This window comes from Leuciscus leuciscus (genome assembly GCF_965113295.1).
Source record: "Leuciscus leuciscus genome assembly, chromosome: 7".
NCBI classification, from domain to species: domain Eukaryota; kingdom Metazoa; phylum Chordata; class Actinopteri; order Cypriniformes; family Leuciscidae; genus Leuciscus; species Leuciscus leuciscus.
The window spans coordinates 31583875-31601494 of NC_138731.1; the positions used below are offsets into that span (position 1 = coordinate 31583875).

Genomic DNA, 17620 nt, shown 5'->3' on the forward strand with positions numbered 1-17620 from the left:
GGAAGTCTCCTCCTCCTCTCTATTGTCCCCTCTCAGTTTGAAAGCATCATTATTAGCGAATGTATTCAATTAGCCCTAGGGCAGATGAGTAAACACTAACAGTCCTCTAAATAATAGCAATTATCCATAAACCTACAATTAGCTGTGCCATGACGCCATTCGTAATGGTATCATTACCAATTACCGCAAGAAAAAATGCCAAGGGAACTTACTATAGTAAAAGTTCAACACTACAAAAGAATTGCGGACTAAGTTGAACACCCAATAATGCCGGGAATAATAACTTCCAAAAGGTCAGCATAAAACGTTGACAAAGCTAAGTGTAAACGTAAGGCTACAAAGCACAGGGGATGTCAATGATGATGGATGAATACGAGACTAATGCAATTTTTCTTAAACAAAGCAGTTTGGAGGTGCTCCACAGCTTGGAAGCAGTGCTGCAAAAAGGCAGACATATTCTGCGAGAGGCGGTGTTACAATACTGTCAGCTGCACTGCAGCAAAAATTAAACAGCACAACCTCCAGTAGCTCAGATCCCTGAGTAGACTGCTGGAAAAAGAGAAAGAGAGAGAGAGAGAGAGAGAGAGAGAGAGAGAATATCTTCTACTCACACACACACACACACACACACAGAGTCAAGCTGAGAGACAACTGTTCGCTTTCACAGGTTATTCATACTGTTTGCAATCCAAACAGTTACCCGCATTGTAAACCCATCAGCTAGCACAAGCTACAGGCTGAGCTTATACATAAAAAGCATTCTGCTCAGACACTTTGACAATCAGAAACTAATAAACCAATACTTTAAAGAGGAAAAAATACCATTAGCCTATCGGTTGGCACACATGCTTTGACACAGTGGTGAATTCATGAAAACAGTAGGACATCTCAACACAAAAATGTATTCACTGACATCATTAAGGTATTACCACTATAAGCGGAATTGAATTTTAAAAAAGTGTTTGTGTTCATTTTCTATTGATTGTGCCAATCCAGTGATAAAGAAGTATTATAGCTGGCCATATAGCCACTTTCTGTATTTTAAAAAGCCAAATTGGGAACCTGGATTGCAGTGATGAAGCAATGCTGTAGAGTCCCTGCAAAGTATGTCAGGTCATGGTAGTCTGCTACGTCCTCCATAACCTAGTAGTAAGAAGCGGCTCAAAAAAGCCCACGTGTAACATGCTATAGTCCTAGTGATTAAAAGATTTAGGCTAGTAACTTAAAAACTGATGGTTTTAAACCAACAAGGGTTTATCCATTAGCTATCACCATTGTGTCATTTAATAATAAATGTACTTACGAAAATCAAAACCTGTAATATGTGTGTGTAATAATATATATAAGTGATTAAAGTGCCAGCTAAATGTTAACTTTGCAAACTGCCTTTGTTAAAACAAGCAGAAAGGAAACCATACTGTACTCAACTGGTGAAATCAAAGAAATCTGTGCAATCTGGATCCAATAAACAGCGAAAGAAAACAACAATGTAAAATAATATGTGGTAAAATGAGATTGCATCATTTCAAGCTTCTGTTTGCATGAACGGATAGTAAAACAAGGCACTTTCTCAGCACAGTCACTCCAACATTAACCGGAAATCCATAAAAACAACAATGAAACTGAGATATAGGCTATCTCATCACCTATTTATGATGCACTTTATGATCTATGCTCTTAGAGTTAGTAGGAATTTTAGGTGTATAAGTATTTAATGGCTAAAACATACTTTACACAAGTATGTGATTTCACACGATAATACACTTTGAAATATGCCGAAATTTTCTAATACAGGTTACGCAAAACAAGTAAGACACGAAAGCAGGCAACTATGGTCGGTTTTCTCTTTTTTAGGTCAACTACTGTCACAGCAACATTTTGGGCAGTTTTTCAAACATTCGCATCTGCGTTTGAGTGTCTGGCCTAAGAATGAGAGCGAATTCACCAAATACATGAAGTGTGGGGGAGGGGCACTTTAAAATCAAGTGGTGTATGGTGGTTAGGAGTCACCATCAAGCAACTTGCGAGTGATTCACATTGATGACTACATAAGGAAACCCAGACGGGTTGCCGAGACGCAGGAAACTCTGTAAGCAGTTCTGACAGATGAAAAGATCTGGCTGGTGCAGAGGAGTTGTTTGATTTCAACAGGGTGCAGCAACCATTTCAACAAAAGGAAAAAAGGTCTCTTACACACACAAATATCATACAACCTTTGTTAGCGTAGCACAGTTATTGTTATAGCCTCCTGGGACCCAGGAATATCCTTTGTGCTCTGTAGTGGACCTTATATTTGAGTGAATTTCTCTGAGACCATGATGACACAGTTCTGGATGTCCTGTAAAGAGCATATTCAGGGCTTTTCAGAGATACCAAATGTTTGGAGGTTTCACCATGACAACAACATTTACATTTAATCATTTAGAAAACGCTTTTATCCAAAGCGACTTATAAATGAGGAGAGTAATAGAAGCAATTCAACTAACAGTATGCAAGTGCTGTGACCCTACCCAGTTTAGTCTAAAGCAGTATACGTCATTTTTTGAAAATAGATATAGAATAGAAAGAAAAAAAAGAAAAAAAGAAGAGAACACAGTCTTTAAAAATGACTGACATTAATTTAGTGAAATCAAATTTAGCACTCTTATGGAAATATTATCTTTTTTTTAACTATCAAACAGACAATTTTTTTTTATTGTTTGTCATGAATCAACATCTCAGGAAAATGTTATGGGGTGTCCAATCAAAATATGACTTTCTGTAGAGGACACCAGGACTTAAAGCATGTTTATCTGGCATTTTGGGAGACATGACAAATGAATAGGGATAAGTGAATATTCCTATGAAATATTAGATATTATTATAAAAATGTTACCAATTATTACTCCCATTATAAAACTTCTTTTTTCATTACATGTTGCCCCAAGAACACAATAATATGCAAATTAGAGATTGTGTATAGATACATTGTATTGAATGGCACTAGCCGCACTACCCATTTATGGCCATTTTACCCACATTTCGCATAGAGTAAAATGGTAGATCATTTAATTCCATTATATCTTTCATTACGTAGTTGAGAATCATCTTTATACAAAGTTTGGTTAAAAAAATCCTGAAACTTAAAAATGTATTTGTGAATGAAAAAAAAAAGCCCATTGTTTTTCCCTATACATGTCATTCCATTTCATGTCATTTTATTTTTTTAAACAAACTTTTAAACAGTCCTGGTCACAGTGCACATAGAATAACATATGAACAAAATATTTTTTCAACAACAAAAAAATCTATTTGTTTTTTATGCTCAAATCAATGTACTAAATTCAAAACACTTTTTCCCTTGGTTCTCAGGAGGATAGGTCTACGCTGTGACAGTTTGGGATTTTTCTACAATTTCCAACATGTTATAAATTTGGTAAAAAAAAAATTTAATCAATCCCACACATGACTGTTGACATCACCACTACTACAGCTCATCTTTGCTCAATTATATCAAAATATAAAAGGTGCTATATTCAAGAAGGTTATGTAAGTGCAAGCTTCATGTGCTATTAAATAACTCCATTATCATGTGGCCTGAATAGACACAAGCCTGATGTAACAAATAAACAGGACCTATTCAGTCAGTGTGATTCCTGCAAATTACATTTCAAAGGAAATGATGTACCAAACCATCAGCATGAGGACACGGCAAAAAAGGAGGGGAGGGCTCTAATGAGGCATCTGATAGGCTTTTGGCCACGTCAATAAAAATATACAGGCAGTTTATTGTGTTTGTGTGGAAAGATCTGGCACCCGTATCGTATGCATCACTCCATACGTTATTTGATCGTTTTCCTACTTGACACATGAAATGAATGGGTTAGTCTTTGCCTTTCTGAAAACATTATTCAAAACTGACAATTTCTATGTTACTGTCAGGGTTGAACAAAATTCATGATTAATCTCTTTCAACCCCAAAATAAATGTTAACTTGAATGAAAGGTTGAAAAATTTATTGAATTGCAATTTAATGAAATTCAACAGAAAAGGAATTTCATTAGTCTAGTCTAGTTTCGTTCATTTTGACAAATTAAGTCTATTTATTCCCTGAAATGTAGAACAATTAAACTTTTTTCCCCCAAAAATAATAATCAAAATAATTAGTCCAAAACCATTAACACCGTTTTCTTTTTATTTAGTCCCATACCTCCACAATGTCAACAACGTTGTTTTCAGATAAGTTTATAAAAATAAATATTGACTTTAAAATGTGGTAAATGAGAGAAATATGGGAAATAAAGAAGGGATGCACAGATTCTGAAATCCTGGCCAATACAATATCATTATATCAATTAAATAATATCATCTAATATTCCTGGATATACCCTATGTGATCAAATCTTTTTAGGTTATTTATACTGAAAATGAAATTATTATTTTGTTAAATAATCAATTTTTATTCCATTTTATTTCTTCTTTAAATTTGACTCACAGTTCTCCTTTCTTTTTCATTTTATTCATTCAATTCATTTCTGAATGATGCACAATCCTGCTTACTGCAGCATCTCTGATCCAAACCGGAGCAACAACATTTTGTGACAAAAACATTTCTTGCTCATATCATTCATTCTGATTTGATTCTCAACCAAAAAGTGTGACCTGTGTTCCTCTCAGCGAAAGCCTATATTGCCATGTATGAATCCATGTCCTGGAGCATGAAGAAGCTTGGTGTGCACAAACATCAGTTCACTGTACCAGATAATGACTGTAGCTCGCGCTCGGTCATGTGACCTGGACTCCAGAGCTTGTGAGATAGTGCTGAGATGTGTTGCAAGTAAAACAGAGACAGGTTCAACTAGATAATTCCCCATCCAACTACAGTAGCCCAGAACATGGGAGACTGCGGAAACACTAGTACTGGGAACCTGGGACCCTCCAAATTGCTACATGATTTATTGAGGCAGTGTGAAACATGCTGTTACAAGCCATGTGAGAATGATCCACTTTAATCAGAGGGGATCACTGACAACATGGGAAAAAAACACATAAAAAAAAAAAAGCTTGCGCACTCCTTTGCTATTGTCACAGTTGCGATATATGGTTATATGTTCATGCAGTGCTGATGATTTATTCCCACTGCATATGATACAAATGCATCACATCTCAGCAGAGAGAATGAAGGAGCGTCTTTCACAGATCATTTATCCTTGAAATTATATTGTACTTTAGAGCAATACCTGCTGATGAAATAAATTTGATAGCTTAAAAGTTAAAGGGAAAATATTATGACTGATAAGTAACAGCAAATTGAATGTATTCAATAAAAGTACAACACAGATTTATGTCTTCTGGAAACATTAATGATACTTGGAACTGCAGAATAAACATGAATTACAGCCTTACTAAATCACGTAAAGTAAATATTGTCATAAATTACTGTTTTTTAGCACCATTTAACTCGAGAGCTAGGCCTATTTGTAATGTAGCTCTACACAAGAACAGCACACTTGTGAAAGTACAATTTGTGTGGGTTTTTTGTATGCTGTCTAACAATAAAACCGTAAACAGCCTTTGATGAACAGCTTTTTTTCTTTTTTCTTTTTTCAGATCTTTATAAATCCACTGTTAATCAGCATTACTTTAGTATCGAGTTACTATTATAGTTTTAATAAAATATTTTGAATTCGATTTTTATATTTTCCTTTTCCATTTTAATATCAGTAAAATGTATTATAAAAGCTATTATAGTACTATTATAGTCATTTTGTTGTCTTTGCCATTTTTAGAACTTTTTTCTTAAATATGTAAATATAGTTTTTTTAATATAGAAATGTTAGCAACTAGCTGAAATAAAATGTTTTATATTTTATTTTATTTAAATAAAAAAAAGTTTTTTTATGGTTTTAGTTTTAAGTTAACTATAATAACCCTGCTGGTAATTTGTGTAAATCTATTTACAGTAAAATGTACAAAAACATTATTAAAATCAGATTTTTTATTTATTTATTTGAATACAGAGATTTGAAGAGAGAGAGAGAAAAAAAAACTATCTTTGGTATTTGAATCAACATGAAAGCAAGACGTTAGAAGTTACGGTCCCACATGTTGCATTTACGTTATAATGGCAGACCCCCACACACGGATAAACACAAACCAATTCGCTCGCTGATGGATGCAAGTACAGAGAGCACTTACTTTGTCCTCTGAGGGTATCAAGGCTAATGCCACCTTCCAGGGAAGCCGGCCAAGAGCTATAAACTCTACCTGCTTCACTGTGCCGTGTGGCGCTGCAGCATGGAGCCACAGGAGCAACTCGATGGTAGCTTTATGTAAATGTCTACTGCGTCTAATGTGTTGCAGAGGGTCTGTGGACCTTCCTTGTTTTAATTGGACTGCTCTATATGTAAAGTTTATTCCATTAATGAGACCAGAAAGACACATGAGACAGGCCATGAATATTATCGGCATCACACAAACACAGCTTTGAGTGCAAGAAGCACTTTCAAAGACTAAGAACAACTCTTTATCCCTGCAGCATGCTGCAAATGCAGCAGTCGGTTACATCAACTGAGACACTGTGGGCTATTTTAGCTAAATAGCTCAAAAAAAGTAGGACTTTTAGTTGTACAACAACCACAGCAAAAGTTTCATTACATTGACACAGCGGAATTAAACTGCTGTTGTCGACGTGACAAAAAACCCACGAGAGATTGTATAAAAATCTCCTTTCAGCTCTGTTCTAATTAGAATGTTTTGCAATATAGTGTATTTCCTATATTACTCTGACAGCAATAATGCCTTTTGCACAAACATGAGAATTGCATGAAGCAGATATACTTCAGCAATATTCAGATATTACACGACCCAGCAGGATCTTTGTCACCCATTAGTGCAAAGTGCGCAAGATAGACATTCACTAACAGAGAGGGAATGCTGATGAATGTTTCGAAACATTCGAAATAGCGGAAACCACTAGTTTACTAATGGAAAAGCAATGCTGACATGGCTAAGAACAATAGAAAAACAAACGGTTTAAACAGAGGAGCCAATCGTTTGGGAAAGTGATGAACAGGGAGAACACGATTCGTTGTGTCCCTTTGAGTAGAAACCCAGCTGTGTTTTACCAATTATGACATTCTCACTGTCTGCAATGTTTCCTGGGTGATTCTTCATTTAGAGGCACTTGACTACTTGAAATCTTGAAAAATGAAAGTTCTCCATCTCATGATCGGATCATGACCTGCTTAACGACACTTCAGTCACTCTCAAGTACCCCATGTCTAAAATTTTCAACATATTGCCACCAAAATAAATAAATAAATCTCACTGGACTAAATGATCTGTCCCTATTACATCATATTCCACTGAACTGATCTGAGTTTATAGGGAACTTCTTTAAAGCTTTAGCTTGGCAAGCTACATGTTTATTCATTATGTAAAGCAGCTACTACCATTAATTGTGCAAGAATTTATTTTGATATTTTTACTAAAACATTATGATTGGTGACTCAAAAAAAGTTTATTTTACCATTTAGTTGAAATGAATGGATCAATTCACTTAAAGTCCCCTTGTAGTCAGTAATTTTATCCCTTAAAACTTGTCTTTGATTATCAAAATTACATATTTAAAAAGAATTTAATGTGAAAAAAAAATTCTTGGAAATAGCTTGAATGTAACTCTACAACCTTGCTTCATTTAGTGTACGCAAGCCCATAAATATGCAAATTAGCTCCGCCTCCACTCACTCACACTAGCTCAGAGATCCACTCGGTCAACTTTACTCTAAACGCTGCACAATGGTATCGCTCTCTACAACGTCAGACACATAACGGTAATTCATATGATTAGCCTTTTGCTTGACTACGTCATCAAACAGCTAATAATGTGTGGCTAATGTTACGTCAGAAAGCTGCCTTCTGAAAATTAGCATCCTTATAAACGCTTTGAACAACTTAGAACGTCAGTGGAGAAAGCTCATCATAACAACGTAATATCATATACATCATACACCCGCTATATTGCTATTGCTAAATATACAACATTTTTCATATCAACAGAAAATTATACCAGGATAACCTGGCTTCTCTTGAGACTCCCCTGCTTCGCAACATAGTTAATGATATGCTAAAGCCCGCACACACACACACACATTGATGTGACTGCTAACAAGGTAGTTTGTGACGTAAGAAACACCAGCGATTTCAAACCGCGTTTTTTGAGACTTGTCTTTGGTTCACTGCAGTTTTAAGGAGAAAAATACTCAGCAATGGTGTTGACTAATGAATTTGCACATGGTTTGTCTTAAAGCATATTAAAAACACCACATAGTCATATAAACAACATTAAAAACTTGATTTTCACCACAGGGGGTCTTTAAATGAATCAGACATCACAACACCACTTGAGAGAGAACATTCTAGATAGTTGTGGATTATTTCCTCAGCTCACTTGTGTACAATACACAGTGATGAAAAGTGATTGCAGGAATTTGTCATGCTAGTCAGAAAAAAAGCATCTACATTACATAAAATCAAACTATTTTGAAATCAGCTGTTACTGTCACACTACTGAAAAATTTAGTTAGGTTAGTATTGTTAGCATGTCGCTGTACTGGTTGTTTGTTAATGAGTATTCCTGCACGACTGCAGTATCAAACTGTTGCATATTGTCCACTCACATTGCTAGATGACATCATATTGCTGTGCATTTGCATAAAGTTGAACTCTGCTCAACTTTGGTGCGTCGCCAGTGGTCACATATGTTGCCTCAAATCGCCAACTGTCATTGAAAATGAATGACTTCTAGTCACTTTGTTGCTGTAAATCACTGTTGGTGTGAATGGCCCTGAACAGGCAGACTGTTTAATCTTGTCTGAACAGGTAAGAGGTAGTTAGGTAGTTAGTCTGTTGAAAGGGAAGCACAAAGGAAATAAATTAGGAAGCTAAAAAACAAGTACACACACACCACAAAAAATATATATATAATTATTTGATTGAAGAAGAATGAGAAATGTACAACCTGCAATTTGTAATACAAGTGTATTCTATGACAAAGATTGTTTCAGTCACTCAGTATTAATGTTAAAATGGTGTAATATGTATTCATTTGATTGTTTCGTTGTGAGTGCAGTGCACTTAGACAAATACAGACAAATTACTTTCTCCTGAAAACTTGTTGCATCAGTCCTGATGAATGAACAGAGTTTGACAATGCCATTATTAGATACTACAAATCATACACTACCATTAAATAGTTTGGGGTCAGTAAGATTTTTATTTTTATTTTTTTTATGAATACTTTTATTCAGTGAGGATACATTAAATTGATCAAAAGTGACTGTGAAGACATTTATAACGTATACATTTATAAATACAGCTCTTTTGAATGTTCTATACACCAAAGAATCCTGGAAAAAAAAGATTCCACAAAAATATTAAGCAACATAAATATTTCAACACTGCTCAAAATAAAATATTTTCAACACCAAATCAGCAAATAAGAATGATTTCTGAAGGATCATGTGATGCTAAAAACTGGCTTTGCCATCACAGGAATAAATAAGTAATTATGTTTAACAATATTTCTGTTTTGACTGTATTTTTACAGTATAAAATAAATGCAGCCTTGGTGAGCAGAGACTTCTTTCAAAAACATTTAAAAATCTTACCAATCCCAAACTTTTGAAAGATGTACCTATAATTGGTTGTAGCCTGGGGTATTAAAAAAATTGGACTTGCATTGAGAAAAGAAAAAGAAACAGTATCATTGAAACTTGGGTGTATGCTATTGAAATATTGTACCATGCAGCAATGCCATAGCAACCACCCAGAATACCCTAGTAACCACATAGCAACATACTAAAAATCATTCAGAGCAACTACATAGCCACACACAACACCTTGAAATCATAAAGCCGAATTGTGCACAGATAAGAACCATTTTCCATTATAAACCTTCAGGCCTATACAGCACAAGATAAGCTAACTGTTTACCTTAAAGCAAAATATTTACTCATTTCCCATGTGGAAGAGATAGTGCTTATAATATTTTTTATCTTATAATAAACTCCTGTGTTTCCCACATGTTTTAAATTTTAAATGGAGAAAGAAACAGCACTGACAAACATGAAATTTCCATTATGAGCTATTACTGCCACTGTTTTTGACCACAGTGGATAAGTAGATAGCAGGCAATTTGAGCTTTTAAGCAGAGTTTGAAGAATCCTTGATCAAAAGAACAAAAAATAAATAAAGGATGGTTTACAGCAAGACTGGACTGCTATCTCAGACTGTACTGATAGTCAATGTCAATGAGACATAATTCATCCCAAAATAAACAGAGTTATAAACTAAAGGAACAGCCAGATAAATGGACTAATGTATCATATCGTTTAATTCAGGAACTGGATGTCACATTCTTTTAACAAAAAAGGAGCTTTGATGGAATTTTGCTGCAAGTTATTCTTGCGTAATCAAAGACAACTCAAACAGTCTTGCTTCTGATATGGTTAATTGTGATGTGAACAAACAACAGACGTGTCCACAGAAAAATGTCAACACTGATTCAAATTACTGTTGAGATCCAGTATATGTAGTAAATTTAGCTAATGGACTGCCCTTAAAGGGATAGTTCACCCAAACATGAACATTTACTCATCATTTACTCCCCCTTATGTCATTCCAAATGTTTATGACTTATTTTCTTCTGTGGAACACAAAAGAAGATATTCTGCTAAATGTGTCAGTGCTCATACAGTTAAAGTCAGATGTGGACAAAAATAGTTCCTTCTTTAAAATATCTGTAGTGTTTCACAGAATATTTGTGGGTGAACTATAGTATGCTTTAAACAGTCTAGTTGGTACAGCCTGAATGGACTCTCTGTGTGTGTGTGTGTGTGTGTGTGTGTGTGTGTGTGTGTGTGTGTGTGTGTGTGTGTGTGTGTGTGTGTGTGTGTGTGTGTGTGTGTGTGTGTGTGTGTGTGTGTGTGTGTGTGTGTGTGTGTGTGTGTGTGCGTTCTTAATATTTAATATTTTTGTTCACCACCAGAAGTTACTGCAGGATCCAGTCTGCCAATTCTGCACAGAGGACTGATCTAACAGTGTTATGACAAACTATTCTATAAATAAATGCCATCTGAGAACAGATTGTCGATGTGAAAAAGAGTCCAGTGAGTCTTTTACACTCACATAAAATAAAATAAATAAGCCACAGCCATTACAGGCATTGTTATACTTCATGAATGAAAGGTTATCCTGTAAGTGCCCCCTATTCACTTGCATCCAGAGGGAGAAAGTTCTGTCATGCCACGCAGATTCCAGCAGGTTGACAACCAACCTGTGTTTACCTCGGTCCTACAGCATCAGCAAACACAAACCTTCATTGCAATCCACATTGCCAAGTGCAAGACTTTGTCCCTGCCAGGAAAACATTAGCCAACACAAGGCTATCAGAAAGTGCCATCTGTTGGAACAGAAGACAGCCATTGAAACGACTCTCTAAAACTCTGGAAAAACGTCGCCTGTGACTTCACCCCTAAAAAATAAAAAAGAGCCAGGACCAAGGGAGTGTTACATATAAGAAGGTGTTAAGTGATAGAACTAAACTAAAGTGATTGTACTCTATGCGGCCCCTGCTGCATGTTGTGTTTCTAAAAATACAGCCTGTGTGCCATAGACTATAACCAGCAGGCCCCAGCAGCACTCTTCTCTCTTTATTAATCTTATGCAGCTAAGACCGTAATAGCCATGGTAAACTAATCAAAAACCTCACGCTTTGCTACTTCTAATCACTGACGGAGTAAAACAAATGATGGTTTCATTTAACTATGAATGCATCACTCTGGACATTACTGCTAGACAGAGACAATCAGTGCTGGCTATAATTAAACTTTGGTCCTAAACCGTATTTTACAGTTACAACTATGCATTTAAAAAGAGATTTGCCAATAAATGTACTTGCTTATTTACTTGCTAAATAGTAAGTGAAATGTCTATAGGATTTAATCTAATCATTTAAGTGCCATATTTGTGTTTTCACATGACTTTATATATTTGAATAGGTTTATATTGTATTATTATATATACTTAGATAAGTATCATGTTACAGGTCCTTTCTGTCAAAAAGCCAAAAATTGTTCTTTAAAGTTTGTAGAGTGACATCAAATGCATGCATATGGTCCAATAAGCATTATCAATGCACATAAATGCTTCTGGAATATAAAATGAAGTGGTAGTGGTACAGACTTAAAATAAAGGCAAATACAGTGTCAAGAATGACAGACCGTCCATTAAACTACAATGAAGAAATGTGTCGTGTCAGCATGGGAAAACTGCTATGATCTACTACGCTGCAGTGTCAACGTCTAGGAAAGAAGGTGTCAACATCAACTTAGGACTGCACGCTCTGTACAGTTTTCCTTTGTGTCCATATTTGTCAACAGCTTTGTTAAAATAAAACTGCGCAAGTGTGCCCTGCGGACCGCCTTGTTGTGATTTGTTTTGGGGGGAATTTGTGTGGAACAACAGGGTAGCTGTACATGCTTTGACCGGAATAAACTGCAAGCTAATGATCTCTTAATGAACAGATTAATAGAAAGAGACAAACGGCACGAGGTCTTTGCACTGCACATAATCACGTAAGAATAAATGCTGCACACGAATGCCAGAGAGCAGCATCACTTTAAGTGATGCAGGACTGAGAAGGATGCTGCAGCATCCCTGAAATGAACCCCCCAAAAATGTGCTTCCCACGTACGGCCCAAGTAAGACTGTTCAAGCTGTCTTAACACTACATACCTGTGGGATTTAGTTGAAAAAAGTTGAATGTTAAAGCCTTCGGCTGTGATATCTGTGATTGGTCTCACCACTAGAGCTCAAGTTATCCTCAGCTTTGCCTGCATTCACTGACTTGCTGCACAAATTTGACTGCAGATCAGCACACATAGAGGGGAAGAAGAAGACGCAATGGCTCTTACCACTTGGGTTCTTGTTCTTCTTAAGACTCTTGCCACAAAGACACTGCAGCATATGCGTTCCTTTGCTGAAAATGTTCCAAAGAAACCACATTGATTTGGGCGAGGAGCGATCCAACAGCTTAGACACCCTGATAAAGAACAGATCCCTGCGGTTGCATAATAATAAGAACACAATGGGATGCTCAGTTTTCCAGTAGTAACATAGAAAAATATGTATTACTATCCAAGCGTCTTCATGCACGAGGTAAAATATTCTCTTTAGAGCAGGCAAAACAAAGGTATTCTTCTTAGTAATAAAGGTTTGTCGGTCATAAAAATAGATACTCTATAAATTGCATGTGCTGCAGAGGGGGAACGTGCAGCCCGTTATAAACTAACGTGAAAGACACGGCGGATCTTTGCGTTCCCTATTAGTTCATCACTCAGATGAAGGGTGGATGGATGTGCACGGCATCAGAAGCCTGGAGGGGATGCATCCCATTTAAAAGCAGCGATACCTCCGAGCAAAGCGCACATTTCCAGCATGAGCTCAGTGTTTCTCAGGGAAGTCTTCCTAAAACCTGCTGCTGCTGCTGTGTCTGTTGCTGCTGCTGCTGCTGCTGGTCAGTAATATCCATGAGCTTTCATCAATGTGAAAGCACTGCACTGATCCTGATGCTGAGGATGCGGTTGGAGTGCGGCTTGATGTTTCACCTGTGCATCACAGATCCAGTTGCCTCCTGAAAAGTATCTCGCACGTATCCCTCTTTGCCTTGGATCTGTGTTGGATATAGACGAGAGGGAGGAGGGGTTGAATTGAAAGATTGCCTTTCCATTACGTAAAACACGTGGTTTGGACTCTGGCATATCACTGACGCTTTCGGCATTTCGACATAGAGTAGCGTTGGGAAATCCGATGCATTTTAGCGAATCGGTTCGTTCGAACTACTCGTTTCGATGGAGCGGTTCGTTTGAATCACCACTCAGAAAGTCTTCCTCGTTTTAGGTTTCATTCTTCTGAAGTTCAGTTAATATTTGGCTGTTATCAGTATGTTTTCGGTGTTTAAATTACGGTGTTGTGTTTGCTGTATTTAGTAGGCTACAGCCTAAATGTTTGTGTAACAGCTAGCCAAATTCTACCATAAAAGAGACTCAAGACACAGACATAATTTTCTCACGTTTAAATATGCTTGACAGTTTACAGAAGGTCCTTCTTTAAAAAAAAATTAGGCTACTTATACTACAAGGATTTAGCCTACAAATTGAATCGGTTTCTTTGAACGGCTTGTTTCAGTAGACCTGTTTGGTTTTGCTCAAAAGTGTTTCACGCGCCGGCACGGCATTTTACCTTTAACTCTTTTGCATTAAAATGAACAATTGCCTAAACTACTATTATGTTTTCGATTAAGTAGATAGGGTAGAGCTTGGCACAACATTACACTTTTTGACTTTCTCAGTTTGTGTAAATTCTCTTGGGGTTCAGAGTATTTATTTTTTCCCACATTAATATCACACATGTCTAGTACAATTATGTGGTTTTGTTTCATTAATACAGTGTATGCTTTTTTCTTGATTTACCCCGAAAGAATGGAATTGAAATGTGACAATATGCCCCATAGTAATGCAAATAAGTAATAATATGCACGTTGTAACATTTGAGGGGCACATTGTAACATGAAATTACAGCTTAAAATGTTATCTGATCTAATAAACAATAAATAAACTAGACAAACTGAAATATTTTGAAAATAAAATACAATTATTAACTTTTTCATATAAAATAATGCCATTTTTTTATAATGTAAAATAAAGTAATTTTTTAGTTTGACAACAAGCACAACAAAAAAAACAGCTATACAGCATAGTTCAAAACATAATAATAATTAATCATTTCTGAACATTGACTCTCATTATTCGCCTTTTTCTCATGGTTTCTCAATAGAATTCATAAAAGAACAGCAGTTAAAATAGGGGCACAGTGTTACAACGTGCCCCACCTGCACAACTGGGATTTAAACCCTGTCTTCTGCTGGTTAGATCAGCATTAAAGAACTATCTCAACTGTTAAATAACAGATATAAGATTAAATTAATATCAGATTTGTCCTAATTTTAAATAAACACACACACACACACACACACACAAAAAAAAAAAAAAAAAAAAAAAAATTTAAAATTAACTTAAGAAATGTACTTTTGCTATAAATAAATGTCAGTGATATCTTCCAAAGATTTTTTTAATTGCCGCAATTTTTTCTATATATTGTTGATATGGCAACTAGTCAACTCTAAGTTTCATCATGCTGGCATGTGTATACATTTTTAAACCATGTGTGTTACAACTAGCCCCTTGTTAGGTTGTGTCCCGCTCACCCTATTTGTAAAAAATTGTACAATGTAGAAATAAATCAATCAATCAAAGAAAGTTGTAATCTAAAAAAAACTCTGATTTGCTCTTCTTTGTTGGCATAGTATATAGCCTATAAACTGGCGAATAAAAAATGAGTAAGAAAAGATTATAGGCAGAAATAAAACTGTGCATACTGTTTGTAGCCTATATCACTTGCATCTGATGAGCAAAATTGGTTTATTATGGGACACACCAAAAATCTATTCCAATACATCCAACTATTAAAAATCTAGTAAACTTTCCATTGATGATATAAATGCATCTTCTAAGGGCATTACAAATGTTACAAGATAGGCCTATATAACCTGCTTACATAACAGGTTCCTTATAATTTTGATAATGCTATCCTACGTATAATTGTTTTCCTTGAAGAAAAACAAAAGAGCAGTGTTCAATTAACAGGAAGCTCCACGCTTTGATTTACTGCATTAATCTACTTTAACGACCTACTTTTGTTCAGCCCAAGACTTGCCACTCTTCTGTGATGTCTAGGTCTTCAGGGAAGTGGGCTCCTTTGAGGCTCAATGTTTCTTGACTAAATTCCCCACAGAAAGTCTGACACAGCCCAATCATTCCCACTACAAGATGATCACAAAACCCGAATCCATGAGTCATCCAAGCAAGGGGCACTTCCCTGATTAAAGCAACAACACATTGCCGTAGATCCTTAAAAGATGAGCAAAGTGCATCAAATTTGAACACAATAGTACTCTGTCACTGTTTGAACCATGCGTGACATCTTTGTGACACAGGAAATTTGGTAACAGCACTTTAGAAATTCGACATTATGACCTGATTTTGCAGATAAGTGTCTGCAGAGACTGTCTGTGTAAGGGATAATGCAGCACTGAGGTTTTCTCTGCTCTTACTGCCAGACCTAGTATTGATCTGTTTCATGTAAAGTAAAACATCATTGCACCCGAGGGAAGATCCTCTGACAATTTTGTCAGGCATCATTATTATACTTCTTTTTGATTAGGCTGTAAATTGCTCATGCTGGGGGATTAAGATGTGTTATTATTGGTGTACTCTAATATGCATCAATCATTTAAAATGTAAAAAATTAAATCAATGAAACTGCTAAAGACTTCTCAAGACCACCTCTGCAATGTGCTAAAATGACCACAAAAATGCAACAAGCATAAATGGAAGTCTAAAAACAATTTATTACATGCATCTCTGGAAGACTTCAATCTGATTGGTCATTTGAAGGATATTGTGGTTGAATATTTAATGACTATTGTCCCTGGCAATCAATCAATTACACTGTGCTAGTTTGGTGTTTCACATCTTTTTACTCATAAAAAAATAAAATATTTAAAGCTTTATTGGTTTAAATTATTAAGTATCCATGTAATAAAAGGGATAATGTACAGTTAGATGCTCATTATCATACAGAAACCCCTTTAAAATCCTTATCACATCATACATTTTTAAATAATATTCTGAATGCATTTTATCCCTTACATAACTCATAACCCCATATTGTTATGAGTTATGTAAGAGATGTAATTTTTGTTTTTGTTTTTTTTACGTAAACTCCCACAGCTTGTACCAAAACTTCCCCCTTCAATGGAAAAGGCGCATGGGCAGCAAATTAAGCTTTAATATGAATCTCATGAGATGAGCACAGTGTCCGAATATTCTCTCTTGCCTGTTCATGTGTACAAAACCCTCCAGTCTGTCCCTTCCACATTTACTAATGACTAGCCACTGGATGACACCACAGCACAATTCACTTGAATGAATGTTGGGCATGTCGGGACCCTAGGCGACCACATTTATCAGGCCTTCACCTTCCCAGCAAAAAATAAAATACAAATCCAGTACTACGTGACTGTGCATGTAAAAACGCTTTTCTACAAATAACGAAAAAGGCTGACCCAGGCATTTCTGAGAATGAAAAAAAATGTGTTGACCGTGTTTACAAAATCACCTTGATACTAGGTGAAAATAAGATCTTAAAAGTTGTTTTGTTCATTTTCACAAAGGCAAATAAAGTGCAAGTGCCTCCACAGTATGACTAACAGGGTAGTGAACCTGACTAAACCCACACACATGTGAAGCAGCACCTCTTCAAACAGTCAATTAGAGATGTTTTATCAGAATGACATATTGGCTTCAGTGCTGGCATTTGCCTGCTTTTATAGTCTTTGGGTTTGGTTCTGTGCTCACATCAATTTGTGCCACTCTCATGCATGTTAAAAGTCTCTATCTGGAGCAATTCTGCATGAGCGCAATGTTTCATAAGGAAAATGAAATGTAACTTTACAGCA

General features: G+C 36.0%; 1 protein-coding gene across 1 annotated transcript in view; it reads right to left on the bottom strand.

Annotated features, from left to right (window-relative positions):
* The window catches only part of fgf14 (fibroblast growth factor 14), a 135276-nt gene extending 121392 nt beyond the window's left edge, over positions 1-13884 (bottom strand). Inside the window, exon 1 of the mRNA XM_082176572.1 lies at positions 12957-13884. Coding sequence (XP_082032698.1) covers positions 12957-13047 — 91 coding nt within the window. The 5' untranslated portion in view covers positions 13048-13884. The remainder of the gene's footprint in view (positions 1-12956) is intronic.
* Between the last annotated feature and the right edge of the window lie 3736 nt (positions 13885-17620).